The sequence below is a fragment of the Lemur catta genome, unplaced genomic scaffold (assembly GCF_020740605.2).
Source record: "Lemur catta isolate mLemCat1 unplaced genomic scaffold, mLemCat1.pri scaffold_65_ctg1, whole genome shotgun sequence".
Taxonomy (NCBI): domain Eukaryota; kingdom Metazoa; phylum Chordata; class Mammalia; order Primates; family Lemuridae; genus Lemur; species Lemur catta.
The window spans coordinates 854,335-865,913 of NW_025423864.1; the positions used below are offsets into that span (position 1 = coordinate 854,335).

The following is an 11,579-nucleotide window of genomic DNA, read 5'->3' on the forward strand; positions in this document are numbered from 1 at the left end:
TCGACCTGGTGGTTCTTACACTGGTTTCCACTTCCCACCAATTTCTCCAGTTTAATAAGCTGGAGTCCTGTGACCCGAGGTGAGCTAAGCAGTCTCAGGTGTCCCTGCACTCAGGGTGACCACCTCCCTCTCCCATGGGAGGTGACCGGGAGGACAGGCGCAGCTTCTCTCTGCAAGGGTGGCCTTAGGTTGTTGGCAGGGATTCCACAGCAGGTAGTATACGGAGACAAGAAAGAAAAAGAAAAATGTCACATCATTTCCCAGTACTGAGAGAACAAGGCCTAGAAGGCCCGAGATCTCCTAAAGGCCACGCTGCCTCAGGTGCGTCTATTCCCTGCAGCTGGGCAGGGAGAGCGGGACTCAAACGCACAGCAGCTGCGGCATGTGCTGCGGGTCGCTGCGCTGCATGTCCTGATTGCCCCGTGCAGGGGAGGGCGGTGTCTGTCCTCATCACTGTGCCCTGTGGCCGGTGCACTGAGCGCCTGCCACTACCTCAGACCCCACGGCAGCCGCCCTGAGCCGCAGTCCGAGGAGGGCTGTCTTCCTGTTTCAGGGGTGGCCTCGCCGCCTCTGGGACCTCTGCCTGTGTCCCCTGATCAGGACCAGCCGGGGATGCCGCGGTGCCCGATCTCTCTCAGCTTAACCTACTCTCCTGTGCACCCCCAGGCTCAGCGGGGAGGAGGAGGAGGCGAATCCCACCCAGCAGACCTCACTTCATGAGCAGCGTGTCACCCTCTCCAGTGGCCAGGACCTCTCTGAGTCCCGCTGCCCTTCCCGCTGTCCTGCTGCCCGATGCAGGAGATGACTGCGCCTGCCCGGGTCCAGCTGGTGAGTGTGTCTGGTATAAAGTAGATGAGTCCCAGTGTCCTCCCAGGGAGCCTCCACGTTCTCTGTGCCCCGCACCTGTCACCAGGTAGAGAGATGCCAGCAGACTCTGGAAACACACTGATGTGGATGAGGGTGGCCGCCTGAGCGTTAGGCATAGACGTCAGGGGTGTCAGGCAGCCAGGTGACTCCCAAATCCCAGGCCAAACACTTACCCAGGGGACACAACGACAAGGTCACAGTGGGCACCACAGAGCTAGGCAGAGTGGGGAGACTGCAGAAACTGTCACCGACTCTCAGCCACCGCTGATGGCCATGCACGGCAGGGGTCTGCACGAGCCCGTTCTTTCATGTTGGGACTTGGGACCTGTCCTGCAGGGTCTGATAATTGTTACAAAAGCACCAGTGACTGTCCCAGTAGGTTGGTGTCTTGCCTGTGTCTGTGCAAATGGTACCGTAGTTCCTGGATTCCAGGCACAATCTCTCTATCCACTCTAATTCAACTGCTCCTTGCCCAGGGTGTGTCGGAATACCAGAGGAAATACACCTGTCATGGCCACATGTGGAGTTGTCCTTGATATCAAGAGAGACGGGACACATAGCTGGAGAAATCCAGAAAAAACCCGTGCAAGTGTCCTGTGACCTTGAGACCGAAATATAACTTTTCCCAGTAAGTTCAGAGCTCACCATGACAACGATCCGCCATGTTGGGGGCATTTTACAAGATGGATCAATACGTGGTCCCTCCCTACTTCGTCAACGTCTGCAGACGAGATGGGCACAGCTCTCTAAGGGTGTCCGAGGTCACACGGGTCATCTGTCTCCAGGCACAGATGGGCCCAGCGTGTGTCACGGTGGGAATGGCACTATTTAATGTCTGGACATTTCTCAATTTGTTTGCAGAGAACTATGAAGAGGAGGAAGACAAAGAAGATCTAGAATCACTGGCCTCCAGGTGACAATGAATTATCAGGGGCTAGAAGCAAGAGTACGACATGCCAGGGCAGGGTGGTGTCTAAGGACAGAATGTGAGGCCAAAGTCACCAAGATTTCACGCTCGAGGCAAACCCAGCCCACTGGTTGTACTGATGCCTTCACTGCCCCAGAGGTGGCAGAGCCTTGCAGCAAGGGTGTCACCTCCCCCATGGTCCGTCTCCTTCGTGGCCCTAGTAGCGTGAGTCTGACCAAGGGAACTGACCAGTCTCAGGGTGTCTTGCCCTTGGATAGATCACGTGGTCTACTGCGTGAGGCTGAGACCAGCAGGGTGTGCCTGTCTGCTGTCCACACTGTGGCCTTGGGTCATTGACAGGAATGTCCTCGCAAACAGTCTCCCCATGGCACAAGTTTGGAACAGCAGACCTAGAACACACAAGATCTCAGAGAGTCTATAGGGCCTCAGGCCCCATGTTCCCTGCACTGCTGCATGTGAAATTCACCGTCATCTGTCCCCAGGGTTGACCCAAGGTTATGGGTCCCTGTGTGCTGTGGGTCCTGCCTGCACCTGACAGGGCATCTGGGGTCTCTTCCTCCTTAGCTCCTCATCTTGTCAGTGCACTTTGCACTGCCATGTGGTCTCTGTCTCTTTCTCTCTTTCTCTCTGTCTCTCTGTCTCTGTTTCTCGCCCCCATGGCCAAGGCAGCCGAGCTGTGCCCAAGGCCGAGGAGGGGGTGTCCTGCCTCCTTTGCGAAGGGAGGCCACACGCCATTGAACCCCCCCTTGTGCTTCCCATCAGGCCCTGCGGGGTGCTCAGGGGTCTCACCCCTCCTGCCTTCATCTTTGGTTCTTCCTCTCCCCAGTGTGCCCAGTGAGCTGCAGGAGGACGCAGGGACCACAGGGCTGTCACAGGCACTGACGGAGCAGGGTTTCCCTCCTGGTGGTGCTGACCTGTCTGACTGCCGAGAGCTGATCAGAAGTGCCACCTCCCTGTCTGCCGAGCCTGAGGCCGAGTCTGTTCTGGATGGAGCGGGTGAGTCCTCCCGTGAGAAAGCTGGTCAGTCTCACTGGCGTCCCAGGTGGCCTCGCTCTGCTCAGTCCTCTGCCTGGGCTGAGTGATGTCCCTGCAGGCTGACCCTGGAGACATCGTTGGTTCCTGTCGGGTGCTTGGGCAGAATTTTCTGAACAGAGGGGAGGTGGGTCTGGGAGCTTTGCCATCTGCCCAGTGCCTGGCCGTGTCTCCACCAGCCTGGGCACCTGGGATCTTTGCTTCCCCAGGCTCACACCTGACTGGTGACATCTCCTTTATATACTCAATGTGTTGCCAGAGTCACTGGGTGGTCTCACTGACCCGCAGGGACATCAGAAATGGGTGTTCTGGGAGGACGTAGCAGAGAGAGCACTAGGATTGTTCCCACTGAAGCCTCTTCTCCTTTCAACTCCCACGCAGGAGGCCTGTCCCCAAGGGCCTTGGAGTGGAGACTTGAGCCCCTGCGTGTCACAGGTGCAAGCTGCAAACACACAGCTGCAGCCAAGCGCCCTGGTGACTGACTGTCTGCAGCTCCAGCTGGACCAGCAGTGGGGTCGTGGCTGTGGCTTTGCCACATGGAGCCTCCCCTGCGACCCCTGGATCCTCGCAGCCAGCGCTGACTCTGGGCACCAGTGGCTGCTCCTCCCAGGTGGGCAGGACAGGGGAGCAGGAGGCTCTGATGTTGGGGTTGCTGTCACCGTGCAGGGGTGGAGAGGACTTTGGGGCCCAATTGTTCAATGAAAGCTGTGACCATGTCATGTCTAGTCCTTATATCTTTCGGTGATTTATCACTTACATAGTGATTTCACATGGATTTTTTTTAACAGTGTTGATCCTGGGCCCACAGGTCAATTTGCTCACATATCCAGGTTTTATTCCGTTTCTTTAATCTTCTTTTTGAAGCAAAGCACAACCTTTTTTTAGAAACTGTCCAAATCAGTCTCCCCTGTGACTGCCCCTCTAGTTCATCACCTGCAGGCATGGCAGGGCCATGTCCTCAGTTTCCTTCTCAGAAGGACCCACTTTGCTCAGACTGTCTTAACACAGCCCTCCCAGGCCCCACATCCTGTCCTGCCCCTCCTTGCTCTCTGTCCCCTCTATCTCCTCCTGGAGCCTGTGGCCTGGGCCTCCTCTGTCAGGCCATGCCGTCATCTGAGAGGTGACAAGCCCCAGGTACCCAGGATGAGACGAGAGTCACGAGAGGTCAGGAGCCCCCGGCTGGCCCCATGGGGAGGGCTCCTGAGAAGTGCCCAGTGCTCACAGGATGCGAATCCCAGACCCCTGTCCTGGTAACTTGTATCATCTGAGCCTCTGCCCTTCCCTCTGGTCTGTCTTCTAGTTCTTGGATTCCCAGGAGCCCAGCCAAGACTCCCTGCACTGGCCCAGACGGTCTCTCCCCTGCTCGCTGGCCCGAGTGCCCTGAAACCGAGGATGAGCGAGAGAAAGTTGCTGTTCAGCAAGTGGAGAGTCACGTGCAGTTTCTCAGGCCTGCAGCTGCGGGTGCAGAGGTAACCCCACCTGCGGTCTCACACACACACACTCCTGCTGCTCTCTGTGCAAGCAGACAGCTCCTCTCCCGCTGCTCTTTCTCTGCCACGTGTGTTCCCTCCAACAGCCGCTGTAACCTCCGTCTGGTCTCGATGGTCAAGTTGATCATTGACTTTGCAAGGCCAGCCAGGTCCCTGGAATGCGCCTGCCAGGACTCAAGAGTTTTCCTTCTTTTCCATCCTTGGCGACCTGTAGCTCCCTAGGAGCAGCCCCTGCTGTGACTCCCTCCAACCTCTGAATGAGAACAGTTAAAAGTGAGCACATTTATTGCTCATGGCAAAAAGTAACTTAGAACCTGGTCCCAGGCAGGAGACCTGCAGTGGCCTTGTCAGCTTTGTGTTCAGCCCCAGAGGTGCAGGGCTGTGTGATGAGGGTGGCGTTTGCAGGGACTCAGTGTCCAGGCACTGTGGACTCATTTGAGCCAACATTAGCTGAAGGACACTGAAGGGACCCTAAAGTGACGTCAGTGCAGAAGTAGTTGCACAGGGCGGGACATCAATCCTCATAGACCATGGGGTCCTTAAGCATCTGCTCTCTGTCCATTTCCTTCCCGTTTCTACCTCCACAAGTCCAGGCAAGAGTCCCTGCTCTCTCTGTGCAATTCCATTTGGAACCTCTCCTTCTTCCTTTCTTTGCCGACCCTCTCTAGGAAAATACTATTGCTGTTTCTAAATCCTGATCCCTGTCCCAGCCAGCGTGACCCACAGCCTGCAGTGGCTTGTTCATTTCTCCATTGGACCCTTTCTCTCCTCCTTCCAAACAGTGTGGAAAGGGCCTCAGGCCGGGGTTCTAGTTCCGGGGTTGTCAGCAACAGGTCACGTGGCTTTAGTGGAGTCTCAGCCCTTCGGCACCACGCTCTCCTCGTCAGTCCAAGGGGGACGGGACGTGGAGGAGTCCGAGGTCCCTGCTGGCTCTCACAGCCGGGCTCTTCCCACAGCCGCCCCCCCCCTCCCTGAAAGTCTGGGTCGTGGGGGTATAAGAGGGCCTGTTACTCTGCCAGGGGCCCCTCCCCCTGCAGTGTCTGTCTCTGAGTCTGGTGGGTGACACTGAGCATGTCCCCCACCAGGAGGCGTGAAAAGCCATCACTTTTCTGCAAACAAGGGAAGAAAGTGGCTGATAGAACCAGGTCCTGGTTGGGCGGGGACAGGGTCCCTATATCCTGCCCCTCAGGGTGACCTTAAGTTCAGGGAGGTTTCCTTCTCCCCTGTGGCTGTCACTGTCCACTTCAGCCCAGCCTCCTGCAGGAGCCCAGTGTGGCCCTGGGTCCGTCCCCCTCAGCCACCCCTCCCGACTCAGCCACCAGTAGGACCTCACAGACTCTCACTGGATTTTTTTTTCTTTTTGCAGATACCAAGTACTGCTGGAACTATGAAAAAACTAAAAGTGTTTCAGAAAAAGTACCATTTCTACCTGAAAAAAAAAAAAAACTATAACAGTTGACATGGATAATATTCAGAATAAATATTTTAATTTCCCTATTTATTTCTGTACAGTACCCTTTCCCATATTTTACCCTGTATTTATCATAAAGAGAAAGCATAATATTTTATGTTAAAATATTTTCTTTGACCTCAAATAAAGTTATTTAAAATAAATTAAAATGTGCTCGTGAGCCTATTGTGCTAGTCCCTGTCACCCCCGTCCTAGCTTATTCCAGCTGCTGCGACAAAACCCATGAACCGGGGGCTTATGAGCAAATGAAATTCGTTCTCTTCCAGGTCGGAGGCTGACAGGTCCAAGGGGCACCAGCAGGCTCGCTGTCTGACGAGGACCCCTTTCCTGATTCGTCCATGGCCCTTTCTCTTTGTGTCCCCACGTGCTAGAAGGCAGCTCTCTGGGGTCTTCTATGTGGGCCCTCATCCCATTCAAGAGGGCTCTGCCCTTAGGAACGAATCATTCCCTAAAGGTCCCATCTTCTATTGATATTACCATGACACTGCAGGTTAGGATTTCAATGTAAGAAATGGGGGGACCTGGGCCTTCTGACCATAGCACCCCCGTGTGGCATCCTGAGATGGAGGGGGAGCCAGAGGGGGATGGGCAGGGAGGGTTTGGGCCTAGGAGGGGGGAGGAGGAGGAGGAAGGGGAATGTGAGCTGAACAACAGGTGATTCTCTTCCCTGGCCCCAGCATGGCAGCCCCTCTCTCTAGGTCACCCCTGGATCCCACTCTCTGCTCACAGCTCACCCTGGTCCCTCCCCCTGCAGCCTCTGTCTTCTCACAAGAGCAGCATCTCACCCCGCCTCCTTTCCGTGATTCTGGGGACTCTTCCATGGGGACTCCCCAGGCTTAGGGCACATTCTACATGATGCACAGAACTGTCCCTTTGCACCACCCACCTCCCCAGACCCCCACTGGCCACACCCTCACCTTGTGGTTCTGGAGAGTCCAAAGCACAAGAATGTCCCCCATGAAAGGGACATGCAGCCTGGAGCCCTTGAGGTCACGCCATCCCACTGCTGAGCCTGACTCCAGCCGCAGATGTATTGGTTTATATTCTGGAGATGAGAAATCTGACATGGGTCTCACTGCACTAAAATCAAAGTGTCAGCAGGGCTGTGTTGCTTTCTGGAATCTCTGCAGGGGGATTCTGTTTTCTCGCCTTGAATTTGGGTACCCAAAATGCCTGCCTTTGCACAAGATGGAGAAACATTTTCCATACGGCTTTTTTTAAAAAATCATTTCCTGTCAATCAGCTGGAGGTGTAGTAGCCATTCGGCGTGCGCTGGTTGTCACTGTGAAGAGTTTCCCCTGAGGACGTGTGTTCTTACAGTCCCAGCTTAAAGCACAGATAGAACCTGGACACTCTAGTGTATCCCTCAGTACACAAACGTTTGGAGATATCCCGTGCATCAATCTCTCTGACAGATGCGGGATAATAGTTTGCGCTTCAAGACAAGAACCAAATTGTTATGTAGCTGGTGGAAAAGAGTCACGTGCTTCAGGAGCAAATAGAAAAACTGACATCTTACCATGAAGATCAGAAAGGCTGACTGTCATTTGCTCTCCAATTTGTCATGGACTTAGACCATACAAAACCCGGCTGGCCAGTCCAGGGCTCCATTTTGCATCTGCTCACGTGTCTGGAGAGGTGCTCGGTAGGAGCTTAGAACTCTGTGATGTCTGAGATGTCATCAACCACAGCAATAACAACTGCAATAGTTAGATTGGCTTGACTCATTTATTCATCAAAAGTTATTGGTAAAAGAAAAAAACAAAAACCAAACAGAACCGCCTCCCCCAAAGTCATCCAGAGTCTCCAAACTTCTTCCTCCCACTCTGATCCTCCTCTCCTGTGTGCTTCCCTCTCTTGGATCCTCTTGGGCTCCCAATGGTCATTCGGAAATGAAATGTCAGGCCAGAGCACAAAGTCAGGAGGCCCGCACACGGGTTATTATTGCACATTAATGATCTAAAACCAGACACACCCACACACAGTCACTGATAAGTGGATTTTCAATGCGCTTAATTTACCTACACAATTTACCTCCTTGTAAAGGAAACCCGTATACACTGGTGGAGGGAATGTAAAGTAGTACAGCCACTATGGAAAGCACAACGGAGATTTCTCAAAAAACTAAAAATGGAATTATCATTTGATCCAGCAATGTCACTACTGGGTACCTCCCCACAGGAAAAGGAATCAATGTGTCATAGGGACGCCTGCTCGCGCACGCTTATTGCAGCGCTGTTCACAGCAGCGAGGACATGGAACCAACCTAAGTGTCCATCAGTGAATGAGTGGATGGAGAAAATGTGGTGTGTGTGTACACAACACAATACTACTCAGTCATAAAGAGAAGGAAATCATGTCATTTGCAGCAACATGGATGGAACTGGAAGTCATTATGTTAAGTGAAATAAGCCAGGCACAAAAAGACAAATATTATGTGTTCTCACTTATAGGCGGGAGATAAAAATTTTGAATACCTGGAGGTAGTGAGTAGAAAAATAGATAACAAACTCCAAGCATTGGAGGGGGATGGGGAAGGATGAAGAGAAGTGAGTTAAAGGGTACTAACGTAAAGTAAGATAGAAGGCATAAATTCAGTGTTTGATGGCAGATTAGGATGACTGTACTCAACAAAAGTGTACTGTCCTTGGATGACACACACCCTGAATACCCTGACTGGACTATTACATGTTATGTACATGACACAAAATTTCTCATGTACCCCATAACTTTGAACAAATAAAAAACCTACCTTCTTTGTCACTTTATTTCAGTCTAAGGGGTGGGAATGAGAGCAGGGTCATTATGTGAGTAGTTCTTACTTTTGTGACAACCCTGAATAATTTTTATGGTGGGGCCCGTGTGCCCAAGTGCCTACCCAAAGTTAGACAGTCCACTGCGGCCTGGCCACATGGTTAATTGGCCCAAATCTCCGATTCAGCCCCCCTTTCTTTAACCTTGCCCCTTGTCTAAATCGCCTGACCTTCACCCCCAAAACTGATCAGGTCCTGCTGAAAGCCAAGTGTTTCTATTTCAAAGTGGAAAAAGTTAAAGGTGATCAATCATTAATTAGGCTAATAATTATTTAGGTAAAACAATACAAATGTTCCTTATGAAAATGTTGGTAGAGAAGACTAGGGAAAAGAGCGAGTTGATAGGTGGAGAAAATATTTTGGTAAACACTGTACTATCTGAAATTTATGAACCACCTTTGCTTATGGGGCATGAAAAACATTTCATCCATTGCCCTAACCTGCCTAAATCTTCTTTCAACCAAGCTGTGATATAAATGAATGAATGAATGCATCATCCCTTCTAACCCCACACGACACATGCTGGGCATGTATAAGATCGGTTGCTATTATCCTTATATAGTGGAGAGAGAAACAAAGAGACTAATTTGCTAAGGGACTTTGCCTGAGGAGGTGGCAGAACCATTACTCCTTGAGGATATTTTTTCAGCCTTAATTTCCCCTCTCCCTTTCTGCTCCTGTACGGAGAGGATACAGAAGAGCCCCTTACAACCCCCAGTAGGGGGTTAGTGCTGGTTCAGTTGCCTATTTCTGAATAACAAGCCACCCCAATGTGTAGTGGCTTCGAGCAGCAGCTATTTATTCCTTCTTGTGCTCCTGTGGGTAGACCAGGCTCTGCCAGGCAGTTCTTTTGCCCCATGTGTACATGTGTGGTTGAGGGATGTGCAGCGGGGAGTCTGACTCTGGGGGACCCTTTGTAGGCTTCCACCTTTAGATCTCCCTGTCTGGGGCTCCGTGCCTGTGCACCCCCATCTTCAGCAGTCTAGGCTGACTTTCCTTGCAGCGTGGAGACTAGCCAGACCTCACCGGGGAGTGTGCCAAGAGAGACAGCTCCGGTGTGCGAGGGCTTCCCAAGCCTCTGTTTGCATCCCACTTGGCAATGTCCGTGGGGCAAAGCAAGCCCAGAGACAATGTTTGCGGGTGGGGGAAGGCGTTGCACAGGTGCATGAGCACGGGGAGGTGGTTTGCTTGGGGCCTGCCGACTAGATTAATGTGAGACCGGGAGGTGGGGGCTGTTAGGGCTGACACAGTCCATTGCTCGTGTCTATTTTGGGTAAAGAGAGGTGGAGCACGTACGCTATTGTGTAGGTGGAGAACACAACCGGTTTAGCAGCCAGGGATGCTGGTGGTAAAACGTACAGTAGTGGCAGTAACCTATACTATTTTTGCCAGTGTCTGACTATGCACAGGATGAGACAAGATGTTGCCTAGACTCTCCGCTGGGTCCTGCTGCGCTGGGGAGGGAGGGCGCTTACACTGAGGGGAATGGTGCCTGCTCATGCACAGAGGCAGCCGGCTGAGCTAGAGGCTGGATGTCCCTTTGATGGCAGACTTATGTTGTTTCCCCCTGTTCGCTTTTCTAGCAAAATTAACAGAATTCAGGCTGCATTTGGACAATGGGAACAATGTAGAGCACAGGGTACAGGAGGCCATTTTTAAAACCTTGTGATAAATTTATTACGATTATCAGCGTGGCCCTCCGTAGCGGTGTTCCAGCAGAACTGCAGCTCCTCTGAGCCACTTCCCAAAGCACCAGAATGGGTTCCCAGAATGTGATTTCATTCCCCACTCTGTCCCTCTCCCTCCCCAAAGGCATTTTCCTGGGTAGTTGTGCCCCAGGATCCCATAAGACACTCTCTGATTTTGACTTCCATTGTTCTTCTGACATGCACTGTCTGTCCATACTTTTGAGACATTTCCTTTTCTCTTGCATACAATTTGTGATATGCCCACATGTGGGATTTCAACGAGGGTGGTTGCTCTAGGGCAGCGTGTGTTGGCAATGCCACCAGGAGGGGCTGCATGGAACAGAGCTGAGAGGACTGCCCGGCATCACCAGGGTCCCAGGAACCCTGAATCCTCACCCTGCCTTTGCCAGGACCCGCTGTGCACATTTAGAGGATGAGTTTAATTTCTCTGGCTTTGAATTTTTTCAACCTCACCAGGAGCTGAAACCAACAAATCTCTACTGTCTCTTCTCTATAATTTTAAGATAATCAAAATTCTCTTCACTGTTGGTTGACCTTTACCGGCTTAGGATTTTTTATTTTAACCAAATTCAATACGAGGTTAAGAAATTCATAGTTCTCACCAAACTCCAATAAAGAAAGTTATGTCTTGAGACCACTGGGCTGGGCGTGAGTCTGGAGGCCCGACCTGGGCGAGCCCATGTCCTCCTGGCCAGCGGCCCGTCAGCAGCGTCCGCGCAGAGACGAGGAAAGAAGAGGCAGCTCTGGTGCCTAAGAGCGTGGCAGGCCAAGTCCCTCGCAAATAAAGGGTTTCCAGGAGGATACAAAACCTCTCACTTCCTGACACACGGGCAGTTCAGTGAGTGAAATCCTTGCTAATCCAAACCCTGTTAATGTGGAAAAGAAATTAAAAAAGAAAGGAGAGAAGAGAAATGAAGATGATTTAAATAGTACAAAACAGAGAAAATAATGAAGCTGATTAAAGTGAGTTTGTGCCATGAGAGTTTGTTGGTTTTTATCTGTATCAAGAAAAGATTTTATTATGCCGCTGTGTGTGCATGTGATGGTCACTGCACAGAATTCTTGCCTCCCAGGGACTCACCCTGCTGCTCCTGGAAAGTCGCCTAGAGACAAGAATGTGCTTCTCCTTGCAGCGGGAGCTCTGCTGAGGCTTCCCAGTTTAATCAGTTTCTCTGCTGGAGCCAGAGTTATCTCTTACTGACTCAGTAACAATTAACTTTTTAACATAAGCATAGCCTTCAACCACAAATATACCACAGTTTCAACACG

At 51.8% G+C, this 11,579-nt stretch overlaps 1 protein-coding gene across 1 annotated transcript; it reads left to right on the plus strand.

Annotated features, from left to right (window-relative positions):
• Positions 1-1,753: 1,753 nt before the first annotated feature.
• Positions 1,754-4,690, plus strand: LOC123629959 (neuroblastoma breakpoint family member 4-like). The gene is made up of 5 exons (XM_045539310.1): positions 1,754-1,780; positions 2,622-2,791; positions 3,209-3,437; positions 4,128-4,296; positions 4,404-4,690. Exons 2-5 carry the CDS (start codon positions 2,783-2,785, stop codon positions 4,537-4,539), a joined length of 543 nt encoding a protein of 180 aa, XP_045395266.1. The 5' UTR covers positions 1,754-1,780; positions 2,622-2,782; the 3' UTR covers positions 4,540-4,690.
• The last annotated feature ends 6,889 nt before the right edge of the window (positions 4,691-11,579 follow it).

Bases quoted from the DNA above. Each gene is read 5' to 3' on its own strand.
- LOC123629959 (XM_045539310.1), top strand. The intron at 3,438-4,127 runs GTGGGCAGGACA...TCTGTCTTCTAG, and splicing joins CCAGTGGCTGCTCCTCCCAG to TTCTTGGATTCCCAGGAGCC. The intron at 4,297-4,403 runs GTAACCCCACCT...TCCCTCCAACAG, and splicing joins CTGCAGCTGCGGGTGCAGAG to CCGCTGTAACCTCCGTCTGG.